The 16,468-nt window shown below is 51.8% G+C and overlaps 7 protein-coding genes across 7 annotated transcripts; 4 read left to right on the top strand and 3 right to left on the bottom strand.

The window, feature by feature from the left end:
* Positions 1-192: 192 nt before the first annotated feature.
* K460DRAFT_368357 (uncharacterized protein) lies at positions 193-1,797 on the top strand. The gene is made up of 3 exons (XM_040933760.1): positions 193-292; positions 478-639; positions 1,000-1,797. The coding sequence occupies exons 1-3, from the start codon at positions 241-243 to the stop codon at positions 1,704-1,706; spliced, it is 921 nt and encodes a 306-aa protein (XP_040786018.1). The 5' UTR covers positions 193-240; the 3' UTR covers positions 1,707-1,797.
* A 101-nt stretch (positions 1,798-1,898) lies between these two features.
* K460DRAFT_368356 (Xanthine/uracil permease) lies at positions 1,899-4,201 on the bottom strand. The gene is made up of 3 exons (XM_040933759.1): positions 3,784-4,201; positions 2,325-3,725; positions 1,899-2,266 (listed from the first exon to the last, which is right to left on the bottom strand). The coding sequence occupies exons 1-3, from the start codon at positions 3,867-3,869 to the stop codon at positions 1,969-1,971; spliced, it is 1,785 nt and encodes a 594-aa protein (XP_040786017.1). The 5' UTR covers positions 3,870-4,201; the 3' UTR covers positions 1,899-1,968.
* A 2,036-nt stretch (positions 4,202-6,237) lies between these two features.
* Positions 6,238-8,382, top strand: K460DRAFT_368353 (delta-9 fatty acid desaturas-like protein). The gene is made up of 2 exons (XM_040933758.1): positions 6,238-6,901; positions 6,957-8,382. The coding sequence occupies exons 1-2, from the start codon at positions 6,719-6,721 to the stop codon at positions 8,214-8,216; spliced, it is 1,443 nt and encodes a 480-aa protein (XP_040786016.1). The 5' UTR covers positions 6,238-6,718; the 3' UTR covers positions 8,217-8,382.
* K460DRAFT_145588 (tyrosyl-DNA phosphodiesterase 1) lies at positions 8,380-10,953 on the top strand. The gene is made up of 4 exons (XM_040926772.1): positions 8,380-8,507; positions 8,603-9,152; positions 9,205-9,298; positions 9,366-10,953. The coding sequence occupies exons 2-4, from the start codon at positions 8,719-8,721 to the stop codon at positions 10,722-10,724; spliced, it is 1,887 nt and encodes a 628-aa protein (XP_040786015.1). The 5' UTR covers positions 8,380-8,507; positions 8,603-8,718; the 3' UTR covers positions 10,725-10,953.
* Positions 10,708-11,790, bottom strand: K460DRAFT_368351 (uncharacterized protein). Its single transcript, XM_040933757.1, has 4 exons — positions 11,717-11,790; positions 11,521-11,635; positions 11,326-11,400; positions 10,708-11,065 (listed from the first exon to the last, which is right to left on the bottom strand). Exons 2-4 carry the CDS (start codon positions 11,623-11,625, stop codon positions 10,949-10,951), a joined length of 297 nt encoding a protein of 98 aa, XP_040786014.1. The 5' UTR covers positions 11,626-11,635; positions 11,717-11,790; the 3' UTR covers positions 10,708-10,948.
* A 713-nt stretch (positions 11,791-12,503) lies between these two features.
* On the top strand, positions 12,504-13,402 carry K460DRAFT_341605 (ankyrin; the record flags this gene model as incomplete). The annotated part of the gene is made up of 2 exons (XM_040931155.1): positions 12,504-12,874; positions 12,928-13,402. 2 exons carry the CDS (start codon positions 12,504-12,506, stop codon positions 13,400-13,402), a joined length of 846 nt encoding a protein of 281 aa, XP_040786013.1.
* A 532-nt stretch (positions 13,403-13,934) lies between these two features.
* K460DRAFT_288755 (uncharacterized protein) lies at positions 13,935-15,798 on the bottom strand (the record flags this gene model as incomplete). Its single annotated transcript, XM_040929068.1, has 4 exons — positions 13,935-14,000; positions 14,062-14,378; positions 14,437-15,028; positions 15,079-15,798. The coding sequence occupies 4 exons, from the start codon at positions 15,796-15,798 to the stop codon at positions 13,935-13,937; spliced, it is 1,695 nt and encodes a 564-aa protein (XP_040786012.1).
* Positions 15,799-16,468: the final 670 nt, after the last annotated feature.

Here is a 16,468-nt window from a genome sequence, read left to right as displayed (position 1 = left end):
GCAAAGAAGAGCGCACAAGACTAAGAAACGAGTTATTACTTTCTCGCAAAGCCAAGTGCCAAAATTGCAAGTCCTGCATTATCCAAACTTAGGGAGCTTTTATTACCATGTGTATTCTATAGTGGCCTGTGCACCAAATGCCTCTTTTCGTATGCGCACCCTAGCAACACCAAACACAAGACCAGGGAGCGAACAGACTAAACACCAGCCAAGAGCCACCCACCCCCGTGGCTTGCTGCGATGGAGCATCTCACTCATATCCTAGGAGAACCCGTGATCGATGCAGAAGAAGGTGCGTAGACCCTGAAAAATCGCCCCCTCGAATCAAACCGTAGATTCACATCCTCGGTCCACCGCATCGCTTTGCGTATGCGATTCGCCCTCCAATATCAACGACATGACAACTTGTCACCACAATTTCGAAAATAGCGCGTGACAGCTTACACGTCGTTGCCCATGCTTACCTTGCCCTTGTAGAAGCCTTCATTATCTTCTCGCAAGAGATTCCTTCTCAGTCGCTCGGCTTCATCGATTCGCAAGCTTCTACGCTCGAGGTTTGCGTTGCAGGACATGATTTGACTATTCATCAGTCGAGGGGTCTTTTGACTTCGGATCGGAAAGCTGGGACGACGGGCGCTGGTAGGTTACTTTTTCTGTTTGTGTGCTTTTTTTTTTTGGTTCGTGGATGCGTGGTGTTGCACTCCCCAGATTCTCATTTCCAACGTTGTGCTTGGCTTGTAATGGTGGGAGTCTGCTTTACACTGTTGCTGGCTTGGGCATTAACTTGGTCGCTCAATGTTGTGCAACGGAGAAGGAATCATCCAAATTCTAGAAAACCTTTGGATCTATGAATTACCCAAGCCCACACACGGTACAAGTCAACACATCCTCAACATTGCATATACTCCTTAAACTATAGCATGCTACACTTGATACAATTCCAGCGATCCATCTCCCCTCCTCCCCCTCCATAATAACAAAACTAATCTCCCACCACAGTAGTCTGGAAAGTCACCCCCCTCTTCGCCCAATGGATCTCCTCACCCAACAACTTCCTCTCCACCACCTCCCTCCTAACCCCAACATCCACCGCCATCGAACTAGGCGCCGGCGTGTCAGGCGTCGTAGCCCTCAGCCTGGGTCCACGCATATCGCACTACACAGCCACAGATCAAGCCTACGTGCTCAAACTCCTACGGCAAAACATCGCTGAGAATCTACCTGTTGTATTCCCCCACACCAACAACAAAGTGAAGAAGGGTGGTAAATCGACGACGGCTAGCAAGAAAAATCAGCAGCCGGCCGCTTCTTCTTCGGGTATGAGTGAAGCGAGTGAGAGAATTGAAGTGCGCAGTTTAGATTGGGAAACAGACGATGTGTCCCAATTGCAGGCCGTAGATTTAGTAGTAGCGTGCGATTGTATATATAACGAGGCGCTCATTGAGCCACTGAATTCGACGTGCGCGGCGATATGTCGGCTGCGGGGCGCTGATGCATCGTCGTCGTCGTCGTCCTCAGACTCCGCGAATACTTCTAGGCCAACGCTGTGTTTGATCGCCCAGCAGCTCCGTAGTCCGGATGTGTTTGAGGCGTGGCTTAAGAGCTTTCATCGGTTGTTTGAGGTGTGGAGGGTCCCGGATGGGATGCTGGATGAGGGGTTGAGGGAAGGGAGTGGGTTTGTTGTGCATGTTGGGATCGTACGGTGATAGATGGTGGTGGTGGGAAGATGTAGCCGCGATATATTTGGGATTGTTGAAGGAAAGTGGAAGATTTTTGTATTGATACACATCTTGATTTAAAGTGAGGGTATAAACGAATAACCCAGCCGTGCAACGTGGATGAACGATACATTAGTCATAATACATCTACACCCATTCTCCCCTGAGAACATTGCGCCACATTTTCACTCCTTAATCCTTAGTTTTTAATCGTTACTTACATACACATTCGATATATACGCCCACAGGTCTAAGTAGACTTCCCAGCACGTGCAATATCGCTGCTCGCCCTAGCCTCCTCATCGCTGCCTTTGAGGTGACCTGGCTGGATCCGGGCCCACTCTTCCTTGTCGCCTCTCGCGTCCACTTCGTTTGCAGTGAGTTCCGGGATCTCTTCGTCTTCAATCTCCTCAGACAAAATGAGGTTAAGAATGACGTTGATGAATGCAACTAGTGCGAAACCAGTCTCCATGACGAGAACGATGGCATTGTAGAAGCCGAGGAGGGCGCGGTTGGGGCCAGTGTAGGTGAATACGTGCGAGAACCAACTGCGAAGACTCATGTAAGTTGGGTGTTTTATAGATTAGGGACAGAATGATAACTTACTCGGGAACCATGGTCGCGCCGAAACCGAGTGTGAACCCAGCAGTCAAGATGAAGCGGTTGCGGCGCGTAAATGGCATCGTGCTGATGATCCTGATACCAGACACGGCGACAGAGCTGAACAGGAACGTAGTCATGCCGCCCAAGACTGCCGAAGGGATGGCCACAAGCGCTGCCGCAAATTTGGCGAATATACCCATGATGATAAGCCAGAAGCAACATGCGTAGCCGGCCTTGCGGTTTGCGCAGCGTGTAAGCGCGATGACACCATTGTTCTGCGCGAATGTGGACATGGGCGTGATGGTACATAACGCAGCGATGATGCCGTTGAGACCGTCCGCGAGGACACCGCCTTGGATGCGGGAATCGAAGAGCTCGCCATCCACTTCAAGGCGCGAGACATCGCATGTTGCTGTGATATCGCCAATGGCTTCCATAGCGAGCACCATGTACACCGCTAATAGCGGTAACACTATCGGCCCATAGACGGAGAGCTTGAACGTATGCACCCAGATGAAGCTCACAGCAGGCGCAGCGTCAATAGTAGTTCGATCAAAATAGCCACAGGCCCCGGCCAACACACAGCCAACTAGGAGCCCTATAACAACAGCCGTGCTTTTCATGATTGGCGAACCAAAGCGCTCGCAAATGATGATTGTAATGAAGACGGAGAAACCGAGGCCGATGAACTCAGCGCTACCCCAGGGCAAGGGACGCGGAGCATTGATGTTAGGACATAACTGGAACAAACCGGATGTAGGCCGCGATTTGCAGTCTCCTGAGCCACCAGCCCAGTTTTGCAAGCCAGATTGAATAAGCTTGACACCAATAAGCATAACAGTTGGGCCGGTAACAAGGGGAGGGAATATCCTCTTCAGGACGCGGGGGCTAGTGAAGGCCATTGCGATTTCAAGCAACGCGCAGCATGCTGCGGTGCCTAGGATAGCTCCGTAGCCATCCGGGCAAGGGAGTTTCGTGCCGTTTGCAGACGTGGGGCAGAAACCAGTTGCATACATTTGACTGAGAGCGCCAGTAGCAACAGGAATCGTAGCGAACGAAGTACCCACGACGGAGATGAGACCAGTACCGACGTAATATGGAGTTCGCCAGATGTGGAAACGAGTGATCTGGATAGATGACAAGATACCACAGACTACCAAGGAGGTGGAGACAAGGTATCGTTGTTGATCCGACGTCAAGTGAGCAGCGTTGGCCAGGATTATACCTGGTGTGATTACACCAGCTAGCATAGCAAGCGCATGTTGAAAGCCTAGGAGAAGGGCCAAGAAAACGGGCATCTTGTCATTGAGGCCGAAGAAAGGCGCTGCCCGGCGTTCTTTCTTCATGAATGGGATATTGGGCTTGAAAAGGAAAGCATAGTCGTATTTCCCAATGAGTCCATCTCTGCGGGTTGTCAGCTTCAGGAACTAATGAGACGCGGAAGGGGCATGAAGAATCCTACTTGGTAGTGAATGCTTTTGCGAAACGTCTTGCTTTCTCTCCAATGTTACGCTTTGGTGAGTGATCAGGTCCAATGCGATCGGCCATGGCTGCTTGTAGAACAGATTTTTCGTGATTTAGATGCTTCGACCCTTGTGCCAGTATTTATTCAACCCAACTCTTTTTGTGGCTGAGGTTCACTACCTCAGCGTGCAGCTGCGATCGTCAAACCCCTCGATAAGAACTCTGATAACTAGGCGAGAAGGGGCTCGAGATATCGAACCGCGATCAGCGGTTGCACTCCGCGATGCGCTAGGAACGTCGCGTGCGCCAAAAGTTGCTATTAAAGGTCGACTACGGGTGTGCTTTTTGGTCGTGGCTTCGATCCTCGCTGTTTCTTTCGATTGCGGGGAACTGAGGTGAGGGGAGATGAATCTCAGCCTTGGGAATCCAAGACACTTCGCGTCGAGCTGCGGATACGGGGGATGGGATAACAGGCAGGTTGGATGAGGTGTTTTCTCATCTATATAGATATTGTCGAGATGCGTATTATCTTCTTTGCCAATACTCACGATACACAAGTGCTGATAGACGAGGACCTAATCCGTTCTAGGACCACTCGATTGCATCCACACGTTGGAGCTGGCCGAAGAATGTCGTGAATCGCCGAAATGGCCGTCTCTTCTCCACGGCGAACTGGTCGTTCCATGGGGGCGACGCCGCATAGGTTGGTCAATTCATCACACTCCGTTACTGATAAGGTCAGCCGCGTGCGTGATTGGCTGCCAGCTGGAGTAGTGTCACGTGACAGGCGGTGGCTCCCGATAAGCAAATGGAGACGTCGCACTCAGCGCAAGGCTGTTGCGGAAACACATCCCACTCTGCTGACGACGAGATTGTCTGGACTTGGCGGCGGAAGCCTCAAAACCAGACGTCGTCGCCGGATGCCGGTGTCGCGGTACTCTGCGACGAGAGAATTCTTCGTCTGAATGCCTCGACCAACTGCCGGAAAACACAGTGCTGCGCTCTCGTTCTGGAGACTGGTGTTCTTGTACGAGTGTATTGCGTATTACAGTCCTACTTGCTAGTATCTTGTTCAGCAATGAATCCTCTCTATAACCGATTTCGTCCTCGACATAGCAGCCTAAGCATACAATTGTCACAAAAGTACTGAACAAAATGGAAATTCGACAGGAGCATTGGTACGACGTCCAAGAGGACGGCTCGCAATAAGCAGTCAAAACAGAACTGGAGACCTTCACGCAAGTATGGGGTTGCTGAGCGAGAAGTTGAATGGCACTGAAGCTATCTAGAACAAGATTCCAGCTGGAGGTTGACTCTTGGGACCTCAATGATGATTGATCGCAGATTCTAGGCATGCCACAGTACCTCGGCAGAGCTGTTGCGGGCTGCGGTCATTATTACAAGGCATACAGAAGATATCTTGGACAGATGCCCTTTGAGAAGATGTTGGATTGTCGGCATCCGATTGTTTCAGGCCTACGCGCGGCTCATGGGTTGATGCAGCATCACATTCGTCTGAAAGCCAACCATGTTGGTGGCGCAATATCAGCTGAAACCGAGGTTGACGAGGAGTTTACGAATAGTGAACTGCTCGTCGATATCAAGGAAGCAGTCATCAACAATAACGCTGATATGAAGCAGCGCCTGTATGGCTGTGGACGAGGACGAACAGGTGTTGAGGAGCAGCTGTTCCCGATTCGGCAGAGCTTGCGACAGGCCCGCCGAGTTTCTCCCAGTGGAAGATCTGGCAGCTTCCACACGCACCACGACCAGGGCCTCTTCGACATGGCTTCTCGACGGCCGTTGTCAAGCGCCGTGTCGGGTTTGTGCATGACGTCCGCTATGGTCGTCGAGTAGACAGAGTTTTTCGCCACCGTCTGAAGTTTCTCCGTGCTGTGCAGCCGCCATTTTGTTTTCAACTTCCCCAGGAGCTGGGCTTCGACATGCGTAAGGCTGCAGGGAAGGTCGGTAGCGAGCGGATGCAGTCAGTGTGTGTGTGTGCGTGTGTGCAGTGCAGCGATATCAACAGCTTTTTGACAGGCACACAAAGTGCCCGTGATCTGCCGACTCACCCACCAGTGATGTGGTGGAGCGGCATGGGGAGGACACCCAAAGGGCTAGCGACTAGCCATGACGAGACTCAGTGGCATCACCCGGCGTGATGTTTGCTATGCCCGGAGAGGCATTCGCTGGCCGGGACGTGTTCCCGACGATGAGGTTGGGTAGCAGACCGCTCTTTGACTGAATATTCAACCAGACCGGCAAGAAGCAGAAGCAGCAGCAGCTGGAACGTGAGGCTTCAGTAGAATAGTGAGTATTGTCAGTTCATCATACATGTTCTCGTGCCGGCCAACCCGACGTAAATGGGTGCGTTGCTCCGAGACCTGGGGAAAAGGCGGCGGCGTCGGATTGATGGGACTTGTGCGCAGAGGGCCCGCCACTCAAAGGCCTGCTCAGTGCCGAGATCAACGCTGCTTTGACGGCAACGATGTGCCTTAGCCCTGAAATCTTTTCGCATTGTTACCGACTCTTGTGCCCGTGCAGGACCCTGATGCAGCGAATCGACGAGGGCGCTAGGCTGGCAATGACAAAAGGTACGGCGATTGTAGGTCTCGAAGGGCTCGCATGCAAGGTCCCCGGGGCCTTCTATCGCTTAGTCGCCCGCAGAAGTGTTGGGGATCCAACAGCTATTCCACCGCCATAAATTATCCTCCCTGCCACCCGTCCTTTCTTCCCCATCCTTTCCTGCTCCTTCCTCCCTACCTCCACCTCGTCATTCACTTGATCGCGGTGAAGCTTTCAGTCTTTGCTGGAGCGTTAGTTCCTTCATCGGAAGCCGACCGGACCTCATTTCTTGAGCCGCTAGTCCCTTCCCATCGACTTGTTCGATAACCTTTCGCTTTGCCTCCTACACCTTTTATCGCTACCTCACAATGCCTTCCCATCAGCCCGTCGCTGGCGAGCAGGCCATCGATCCCGACTACGTCAAGCAGCCGTCCGCAATGGCCAGCAAGTCGGAGCCAAACCGCAACCCCAAGTACGATCCCAAGAAGCCACACATCACCGACACGCCCATTACAAAGGCAAACTGGTACAAGCACGTCAACTGGCTCAACGTACGTTCAATCCCCCCTACGCGAATTTGCTGCATAGGCTAACCATCCTCATCAGGTCTACTTCATCATTGGCATTCCCCTCGCCGGTTGCATCGCTGCTTTCTGGACCCCCCTACAATGGAAGACTGCTGTTTGGGCCGTCGTCTTCTACTTCTGGACTGGCCTGGGCATCACAGCCGGATACCATCGTCTCTGGGCACACAAGTCGTACAACGCCTCTCTGCCTCTGAGCGTCTTCCTCGCGCTTGTGGGTGGCGGTGCCGTTGAGGGCTCCATCCGCTGGTGGAGCCGCGACCACCGTGCTCACCACCGCTATACCGACACCAACAAGGACCCCTACAGCGTTCGCAAGGGACTTTTGTACAGCCATATTGGCTGGATGGTCATGAAGCAGAACCCCAAGCGCATCGGCCGCACCGACATCACCGACTTGAACGAAGACCCCGTTGTTGTCTGGCAGCACAAGCACTACATCAAGGTTGTCCTGTTCATGGGCCTGATATTCCCATCGGCTGTTGCTGGACTCTGCTGGGGCGACTGGATGGGTGGTTTCATCTACGCTGGTATCCTCCGCATCTTCTTCGTCCAACAGGCCACCTTCTGCGTTAACTCGCTTGCCCACTGGCTCGGTGACCAGCCCTTTGACGACCGCAACAGCCCCAGGGACCACGTCATCACCGCCCTTGTCACTCTCGGTGAGGGTTACCACAACTTCCATCACGAGTTCCCCTCCGACTACCGCAATGCTATCGAGTGGCACCAGTACGACCCCACCAAGTGGTCCATCTGGCTTTGGAGCAAGCTCGGCCTCGCCTCCAACCTCAAGCAGTTCCGCTCCAACGAGATTGAAAAGGGCCGTGTTCAGCAACTCCAGAAGAAGATCGACCAGAAGCGCGCCAAGCTCGACTGGGGTGTTCCTCTTGAACAGCTTCCCGTCATCGAGTGGGAGGACTACGTTGAGCAGGCTAAGAATGGCCGTGGCCTGATTGCTGTTGCCGGTGTGGTTCACGACGTCACCGACTTCATCAATGAGCACCCGGGAGGCAAGACCCTCATCAAGAGTGGCATTGGCAAGGATGCTACGGCAATGTTCAACGGTGGTGTCTACTTCCATTCCAATGCAGCACATAATCTTCTCTCCACCATGAGGGTTGGCGTCATTCGTGGCGGATGCGAAGTTGAGATCTGGAAGCGTGCCCAGAAGGAGAACAAGGAGGTGAACATGGCCAAGGATGACCAGGGTAACCCCATCATAAGGGCAGGCAACCAGATCACCAAGGTTGCGCAACCCATCGTCAGCGCTAGCGCAGCATAGACGATTGTCGGTTGATTTAGCAATGTTTGGCGTTTGGGATGCCTTTTCCACCATGAGTTGGCATAATAGTCTTTTACTTTCTCAGCGTTCGCTAGAGACCATTATGGATGTAATGTTCCACGATTAGACGGAGTATGCTTGTAGCCTTCAGATTAGTGACACGCTCTCAAAGGCGAGCTTTACGGCCTAGACCGAGAATGATATTCATTCATAACTCTACCATATGACTACCCATACTGTGATGTCTGTTCTTACTCATGTTCAGTGTATACAATACTCTACGTTCTACAGGTATGCAAGTGAATTACGTTACGTCAGCTGTGCTTCATGCGTTCTTTCCTGACCGATTTCGTTTGACGTAGGTCGCTGCCTCTCACATCCATTAGGTCCGTGCCTCGCTGTCAACAACCTTCCTTCGCACCACTCTTGCCCAGAACCCTTCAACTCACCTAAGGCCCGATGAACTTACTCTCTAGTCTTCTTGTGTGTGCCCTACACCGCAATGGCAACGCACCAAGGTAATGGCTCTCCACCACCAAAACGCCGCAAGCTCGATGCCAATCTTCCCAACAAGGCAACTACTACCGAGGATCCAGACTTCAACGCCAAAGGTATCGATCGTCCAATTAGTCCACCGCTGTTACGCCGTAAGAGTCCTGTTGCATCTCCATTGTTCACAGCAACCTGGGGGTTCGATGACGTTCCGAAACAGCCCTCAGCGCTGGAGTCGTCGACTTCCGACACCAAACAAGAGAGGATAGAAAGAGAAGAGAGTGAAGGAACAAGATTCTTGCCTTCACCCGTTCAACTGACTCGAGTGGAAGATCTGGGGCCGCATCAGAATGTCGATGCAGTGGGTTTGAAGGATATCTTGGGTGATCCCATGATTAGGGAATGCTGGAACTTTAACTTTTTGTTTGATCTGGACTTTGTAATGTAAGTATGCCCCAGCCTTTCATTCCATCAGCAAATAGCTAAAAGGCTCCAGGAAGCAGTTCGACAGCGATGTAAGAGACATGGTCATTGTCAAGATTGTGCATGGATTTTGGAAGAGAGATGACGAGAGAAGAATAGCCCTACTAGTGAGTATCCCCTGAGTGTGAAGGACTCGTTCAAGGTCCCTTACTGTTGATTTTAACGCGCGATTAGGAGGCAGCAGAGCGCTTTCCAAACATCGAGCTACTGAGTGCATATATTCCGAATCCTTTTGGCACCCATCACTCGAAGATGCTGATCCTCTTCCGACATGATGGCCTTGCTCAGGTGGTTATTCACACCGCGAACATGATCTCGCGTGACTGGGGAAATATGACTCAGGCAGCGTGGACGTCACCTCTACTCCCGCTACTACCTCCCAAAGCAGATCCGAGCTTACTTGCCAGTCAGCCGGAAGCTACATTTCATGCGATCGGAACTGGTGAACGCTTCAAAGTAGACCTTCTCCGATACCTAGGCGCATATGAAAGGCGGGCCGCGGGCTTGACCAAGCAACTAGCGACCTACGACTTCTCAGGTATTAAGGCAGCCTTCATCGGAAGCGCGCCATCCCATCAGAGACCTTCTACTGCGAGTTCATCTAGGGCTACATCGTTTGGATGGCTTGGCCTTCAAGAGATACTGTCGAACATTCCCGTATCGAATTCAGCAAACGCCGATACACCTCCACACATCGTTGTCCAAGTTTCTTCAATAGCGACCCTAGGACCGACACCAACATGGCTTACGCACTTTGAGTCTGTCCTCGCCCAGAAATCGAGTAATCAGTTGTCGACTGTCGAGCCTTCAACATTCTCCTCAAAAGCGACGTTCTTTGCGAAGCGTGACCCGTCTAGTCTCAAGCTACCAAAGAAGATACCTATTCCTAAGTTCAACATAATCTTCCCCACTCCCGATGAGATCCGCACATCCCTCGATGGCTACGCCTCTGGTGCCTCAATCCACATGAAACTTCAGTCAGTGCAACAGCAAAAGCAAAGCGAATACCTGCATCCTCTGCTTTGCTACTGGAAACACACACCTACGGATTTTACCAGCAAATCATGGAGAGAAGCCCATCGAGGGCCCGCTGCACCACATATCAAGACTTACACTCGATTCAGCGACGATAAGCACAAGACCATCGACTGGGCCATGGTCACGAGTGCCAACCTCAGTAAGCAAGCTTGGGGCGACGTGGTCAATAAGAAAGAAGAGATTTGGATTCAGAGCTGGGAGGCGGGCGTTGTCGTGTGGCCTGCTCTCTTCGCGGCACTTGACTCGGCGAAAGAGCAAGCTGAGGCTCGTAATAATGTCATCATGGTGCCGGTGTTTGGGAAGGATCTACCACGACATGAAGACCTTCATGAGGGCGAGGGTGGCACGGAGACACTAAAGACGGTTGTGGGCTTCCGCATGCCATACAGTTTGCCGCTGAGTTCATACAAAGCTGAAGACATGCCGTGGTGTGCTACGATGAAGTACTCGGAGCCTGATTGGAAGGGTCTGAGCTGGGGTGGATACGGAAACTGAAGGCTTCAAGAACGCTATGCAGATCGCTGCGGCCATGCTAATGACTGCTAACTATAACTTATCAGAGTATATACTTGAAAATGGCTGTAAGATAGTTCAATAAGAATGTTGTCCAGGCATGTATGTCGTTTCATTCATGTTCTGCCGTAGTCTTTCGCGATATATGTACCTTCGCGTTCAAACTTGCCCTCGGGAACTGTATCCATGACCTTACTCGAATCCGCCTAATTGTCGTGCTTTGCGAGTATCTGCTCGGCCAACTCGACGTATTTCGCCTCGGCCTCCTTCTGCGAGGTACCGGCTTCGACAACCTCCTTCCACTTGTTGTACTTGGCCTTGCCCTATAATAATCCGTCAGCACTTGTCCAACGCTTGGTATCTTCCGCAGCCTGTCCTTCAACGCGTCCTGACTCTATCCCTTATTCCGACACAGTAACGACTTTGCTGAGGCAAGGACATGTACCGTTCGTTCAAGTATGCTAACTGTATAGTAGAGCCGAACGCGGAGGAGAAGGGCTCGAGGAGGGAAAGGATCGCAGTCGTAGCGTGCAATCTACTATTCCACATCGTAAACCGGAGGAAAAGAACGACCAAAACGTACAGCAAGATTGAACATGCCAGGCTTCTCGGCAGCCGCAAAGTCCTTGCCCTCTGCTACCTTGGCATACGCGTACAACTATATTTCACAGAATTATTAGCATCGCTCCACTTCTCTAGGAGGCCAAATCTCCAATCTCCCAAGTCCGCTGTTTTCCTCATAGAGGGAAGGGGACGGAGGGAGGAAGGAAGAACGTACATTCAATTGCTCATCGTTGCTAGGTCCCTGCTTGCCAGCAGCCTTGAGCTTCTCGCCCATGGTGCTGACCTTCTTGTAGGTCTCTGTGTACTTTGCGCCGGGCATGATGATTGATCTGTTCCTTCCGAATCAGCTCTTTCTTCGAAGTACTTTATTTGGGCGGATGAGATTCACTATCGGACTAGGGCGTACGTACTTGTTATGGGGATTGTAATAAAGGGTATAGTGGAGTGTGTTTGGGGGTTGAGCGGGAATGTTTGTGGTGGCTGTGGGTGATGGATGGCGGGGTAGGGAGAACAGGTTGGAAGAGGTGGGGCAAGGCGCGTCTGGTATGACGTTTTGCTATACTACCTACCTACTTTGCAACGTAGCAGCTCAACAACGCCTGTGTGGGCTAGTAATATTTTCTTTTGGCAGGTAGTGGTTTGTTTATTGGCTTTGTACATTATCTCAGAAAGATCTGCTCTCTTCCTTGAACGCCTAACTTCGGTTTGTTATAAAATAAGGTCTAAAGCGCCTACGCCCTAGTTGAGCTTCGCTGGTTCTGTGAAGGTACATTGAGTGAGGCGAGGGTTAAAAGTATTTATACAAATGAAAGTTGAACCTAGCGGGCGACATTTCACAACTTATAGCACAGTATATCCATGCACAGCATCTATTCGGGGAGACATCCTTTACTACTGAGACTAGAGCGAAGGCCGTCAAGAGCGATGCGAACAGATACGGCTTAGTGACTTAGTGGTTCAGTAGTTACATCGAATATGCATGGACAGGTCCTTGTTCAGAAGACTGCAGCGTTTCAAAGTAGCGAATGCTACCTATATTTGCAGCAATCAGAAGATGTCTCGATCATCAGCCGCCTACAGCGCCGGCGGGTACCGTTATAGTTACTGGCTGTAGGCGTTGTCTAAATATTCTGTCCTCGACGTACACCAGCTTCTGCCCCCTCGTTAATACACACCCCTATATGAGGCAGCAAATTCATGGCTGCCACAACGATTCACCCGCCTGCCGACAACCCCGGCCCTCCGCCCGAGGAGATATCTTATCTGTCGCGAATATGCTATATCGGAGATCTTGATGTCAATGTCGTCAACGAGACTTTTCGCAACGGCCTGGAAGCATTTGAACAAAAGGGCCACTCTTTACTTGAACTTTGGCCCGTTCTTCTCTCTGCTGTGCAATCCGCTCGACCCAAGATCATCAAACTTCTCTTATCTCGAGGATTGGTGATGAACGAGATGTATATCAGGCAGGCAATAGAAACCAGATCAAAGCAAGTCTTCCAGGCATTTCTCGAAAGTGGATGGGATGTGAATACGCTATGGGATAACTTCCACCCTCCTATACTTGCGTAAGCCAGGGAAAGCCCAGTCCACTGGAAGATATAAAGCTGAGGTTTCCCAGGTGCTTTGTTGATGACCTTGATTTCACACAATGGCTCCTCGACCGAGGGGCGAATCCCGACGCTGGATGTTACTTGGACCTGACTTCATTGTCTTTTGCCGTTCGTCGTGCACAACCCTCGCTCATCAAACTCCTGCTCGACCGAGGTAGCATTGAAAAGGGTCAATTGGTCCATCACGCCGTCGAGCGAAGTGAGGACGCCATCGAAGTTTTGCAGATGCTTGTCTCTAGGGGAGCATCTATCAACAAGATACAATACTCAGAGCACCTGGACACCTGGAATCATGAGCATTTCAAAGGCCTAGGCACTCCATTACACAGAGCGGTCGAGCTTAGGAAGGTCGATGTAGCCCAATACCTACTTCAACTGGGGGCCGACCAGAACATTAAAGACACGAAGGGCAGGACACCTAAGGATATCGCGAGGGACATAGGGGACGCAGACCTGATTCGCCTCTTTGAATCTTCTTACTGAGTTGTATTGTAAGCGCAAGAAGCTAGCAATGACTGCAGGATCGACTGAGTTTCTCAGAACGGAAGAAAACCAATGTCGTGGGTTAACAAAAGTAAAGTAGGTTTTCTACACCGAGGTAAACAAGTCAAGCGTTTAAGGATTAATACAGGCGTCCAATTTCATGTATTTGACGCCCAACAACAGACAGGCGGCTAGCTATCAATGTCGAAAGCTCTCTGAGTACCTCCCAAGCTGACAACGCAGCAACCACATGCTCACACCAATATCACCCCTACCCGCTTGCAAATGCCCCGTTTTAGCCCCGTGCCCAATGCATCCCGCTGTGCGTTCGTTCGTTCGTCGTGAAGAAGAGAAGTCTATATTCATTGACGGCGTAAAGACCCTTCGGCGAGGAAGGCAGCCAATGGTCCGAATTCCGTCTAGCAAATCGAAAATTATGATAACTTGTGCATTATCCAAGTTCGAAGACCAAGGATCAAGGCCCTGGTCGAGGGCTCACGGAAAGACTCGAAAGGCTTAGGGTCGGAGAGTCCTACAACTCCGTCTCTTGTACCTTAGTAACTTCCTGCCAAAGCTCAACTGCTCTCTCAGATTTCAACTGCATCTTGTTAGCACCGTTTACGAACTTCGCATCCCAAAGTCCATCGCAAATTACGTACCTTGAGCAAATGCATCTCAATCTCCCCATCACTAGTCGGGCTATTGAACAGGAGCCGTCCATCCTTCGGCTCCGCCCCCTGCGAATCGCCGCCAAAAACTAGTTGCTCCGTGACTGCAGCATTGAGAAGCAGACGGTGCGTACCATCTGCGCGTAGAACGAAACGCGCTTTCTTCGGCTCTTCGACGGTAATGTTGAATTTGAACGTTCCAACGCCACGCTCCTTCCATGCTCGGTTTCCAGTCTCGCCGGCCATGGTGTAAAGCTTTGCGCGGCCCGCCCAGGCAGTTAGTTCGCCTTCTTCGCCGGTTTCGTGCGCTATAGGAGTTAACATACAGGTCGTGCAGGAAAGGAAAAGAATGGTAGGGTGCCTTACGTTGTTGTTGTGACAAGAACGTCTGAGTAGGTCGCTGCTCCTCTTCCTTAGCGTCCTTCTCCGTCTCTTCGTCCTCAGCATCATCCTCGTCTGAAGCTTCACCCAACGCAGCCGCACCGAAAGGCTTATCTGACTTGGCCTTTAATCCTTTGATTTCCAGGGTGCCAGGTGTCGCAAAAGATGACAGGCCAGATTTGGCACTACCTAGGCTCCCGAAGCCGCCTCCCAAGGATCCTCCCAAGGAGCCTCCAAAAGAGCTTCCGCCAAAGGCGGATTTGCCTGAACCCCCTAATGCGCCGAAACCAGTTCCAGATGTCGATGAGGGACTCGCACTTCCAGCAAATGAAGGTAATTTGCTGCCGCTCGCTGCGGCGAAGGGCGAACTTGCATTTGCGTTGGGGCTTGCAAGTCCGCCGAATGGAGAGGTTGCTGAGGTAGAGAAACTACCGAAGCCAGACGACTTGAATTTGTCGTCGGACGTTTGGGGCAATATGTCGGGTTTCTCGGAAGTCTCGGACGCTTGAGGTTTGGGGGACATGGCGGCGAATGGAGATGCTGCAGATGTGTTTGCAAAGCCACTCCCTAGTGGTATCTGATTCATGTCAGCTATGAGGGCAAGCCAGAGTAGTTCTAGAAGCGCACCTTGCTTGTCGGCACTGCAGCACCAGTAGCAGATTGGACATCATCTTTATCTCGCAGTCGTTTTGTGTCGCGCTCATCACCCGCCTTCTTTGCCAGTTCTCCGTTCGCAGATGCTTCCTTTGAAGCCTCTATAGTATTGTCGGCATCGCCTTCTACCTGATCGCGTGTACGCTTGTTCTTTGGGCTCGTGTCAACACCCGAGACCTTACCAGACGCTGTACCCGTGGAGGCCTTCTTATTCGGAGACGCCATTTCTGCGTCGTTTTCTTCGATGCTCGATATCGTACTCGGCGCGACCTTCGCAGGCAAATCGTCCTTTGTAACATCTCTTGACTTCTTGCGCCTGTGTCGCTCGCCGACCTCGACCTTCTTCTCCGGCTGCTTGTCCGCCTCCGCTTCGTCTTCAAAATCCTCCCTGCTGCGTTTTCTCCGTAGCCGTCCTCGCTCGCTATCTGACCCTGATGTGCTCTGGTCTCCTACTTTGACTCTGCCATTGAGGACGTCATTCATAGCCTGATCCGCACTCGGGGTGGGATCAGAGGTAGCCTGCGCATCAATGCGGGTCTCTTTTAACTTCTCCCTTACGGGCCTTCCTTCGCTGTCGCTGCTCCTATCACTGCGAGCTGGGGAGGTCAGGCCTCCTTTGGTCGTATGCGTTGACTCAACAGTAGAATCCGTAGCATCTACAGCAGCCGCCTGCTGCTCTGGCGCATCTGTCATGGTTGTATGGCTGCGTTGTTCTAGGCCCCAGTGAAAGGTATGCTCGCTATGTGCGTATGTGCGTCGTCTTGGGAAGGTTGAGCTTCAGTCGGTGGCTCGTGGGTAGAGGCGTTTTGTAGTTGATGGTGTCGTGAGGGTTTATAGTGCTCTGGGTGAAATAAGGGTGCTGGCGACTGAATAGTAACAATAGCAACTGCGACAGTTGGTGGCAGGTGGGCGTGCGAAAGACGACAATAGCGGAGGTGCTGCTTCGGCGAGGCTAGTGGCGGGCTGGCTGAGAGACAATAGGATGGTTATCCTGCGATATCGTTGTAGCATAAGACTCTCCGAAGCACACTGCAAAAGTGAGCCAGAGGCTGTTCCGTGCAAGAAGCCGTGTCAAAAGTGTAATTCGAGGTTCGGTGGAGTCGGTCAAAGCGCCTTCAACTGTTTGCAACCAATTTCCGCTCTAATGCGCCCATGCAGGAGCTTTGTCGGCACGATGGTACTAGAGCGCGTACAAAAAGAGGGAATATCGGCGAAAGCGCGTTGTGCGGTGTGACTGGACGAGGAGAGTGAAAGTGCTGGCGCTTCTGTCGGTCGTGGTCGAGTGTGTTGTCCAGGCCGTCAGGCAGAGACCAATGACGAAGTGGGGAACAGCGACGGCTAATAACATGGGCACCGATACACT

Source organism: Cucurbitaria berberidis (genome assembly GCF_010015615.1).
Source record: "Cucurbitaria berberidis CBS 394.84 unplaced genomic scaffold K460scaffold_4, whole genome shotgun sequence".
Lineage (NCBI taxonomy): Eukaryota > Fungi > Ascomycota > Dothideomycetes > Pleosporales > Cucurbitariaceae > Cucurbitaria > Cucurbitaria berberidis.
This window is presented reverse-complemented; position numbering and strand designations above follow the sequence as displayed.

What these genes read in the sequence shown, in the direction of transcription:
- K460DRAFT_368357 (XM_040933760.1), top strand. Translation starts at nt 241, where the DNA reads ATGGAGCATCTCACTCATATCCTAGGAGAACCCGTGATCGATGCAGAA. An exon ending in CGTGATCGATGCAGAAGAAG is followed by an intron (nt 293 to 477) that starts GTGCGTAGACCC and finishes TTGCCCTTGTAG; the next exon opens with AAGCCTTCATTATCTTCTCG. An exon ending in AGCTGGGACGACGGGCGCTG is followed by an intron (nt 640 to 999) that starts GTAGGTTACTTT and finishes CTCCCACCACAG; the next exon opens with TAGTCTGGAAAGTCACCCCC.
- K460DRAFT_368356 (XM_040933759.1), bottom strand. Translation starts at nt 3,869, where the DNA reads ATGGCCGATCGCATTGGACCTGATCACTCACCAAAGCGTAACATTGGA. An exon ending in GCAAAAGCATTCACTACCAA is followed by an intron (nt 3,726 to 3,783) that starts GTAGGATTCTTC and finishes GACAACCCGCAG; the next exon opens with AGATGGACTCATTGGGAAAT. An exon ending in GGCGCGACCATGGTTCCCGA is followed by an intron (nt 2,267 to 2,324) that starts GTAAGTTATCAT and finishes GAGTCTTCGCAG; the next exon opens with TTGGTTCTCGCACGTATTCA.
- K460DRAFT_368353 (XM_040933758.1), top strand. Translation starts at nt 6,719, where the DNA reads ATGCCTTCCCATCAGCCCGTCGCTGGCGAGCAGGCCATCGATCCCGAC. An exon ending in AGCACGTCAACTGGCTCAAC is followed by an intron (nt 6,902 to 6,956) that starts GTACGTTCAATC and finishes CATCCTCATCAG; the next exon opens with GTCTACTTCATCATTGGCAT.
- K460DRAFT_145588 (XM_040926772.1), top strand. Translation starts at nt 8,719, where the DNA reads ATGGCAACGCACCAAGGTAATGGCTCTCCACCACCAAAACGCCGCAAG. An exon ending in TTTGATCTGGACTTTGTAAT is followed by an intron (nt 9,153 to 9,204) that starts GTAAGTATGCCC and finishes AAAAGGCTCCAG; the next exon opens with GAAGCAGTTCGACAGCGATG. An exon ending in AGAGAAGAATAGCCCTACTA is followed by an intron (nt 9,299 to 9,365) that starts GTGAGTATCCCC and finishes ACGCGCGATTAG; the next exon opens with GAGGCAGCAGAGCGCTTTCC.
- K460DRAFT_368351 (XM_040933757.1), bottom strand. Translation starts at nt 11,625, where the DNA reads ATGCCCGGCGCAAAGTACACAGAGACCTACAAGAAGGTCAGCACCATG. An exon ending in GCAACGATGAGCAATTGAAT is followed by an intron (nt 11,401 to 11,520) that starts GTACGTTCTTCC and finishes TGTGAAATATAG; the next exon opens with TTGTACGCGTATGCCAAGGT. An exon ending in CTGGCATGTTCAATCTTGCT is followed by an intron (nt 11,066 to 11,325) that starts GTACGTTTTGGT and finishes GGATTATTATAG; the next exon opens with GGCAAGGCCAAGTACAACAA.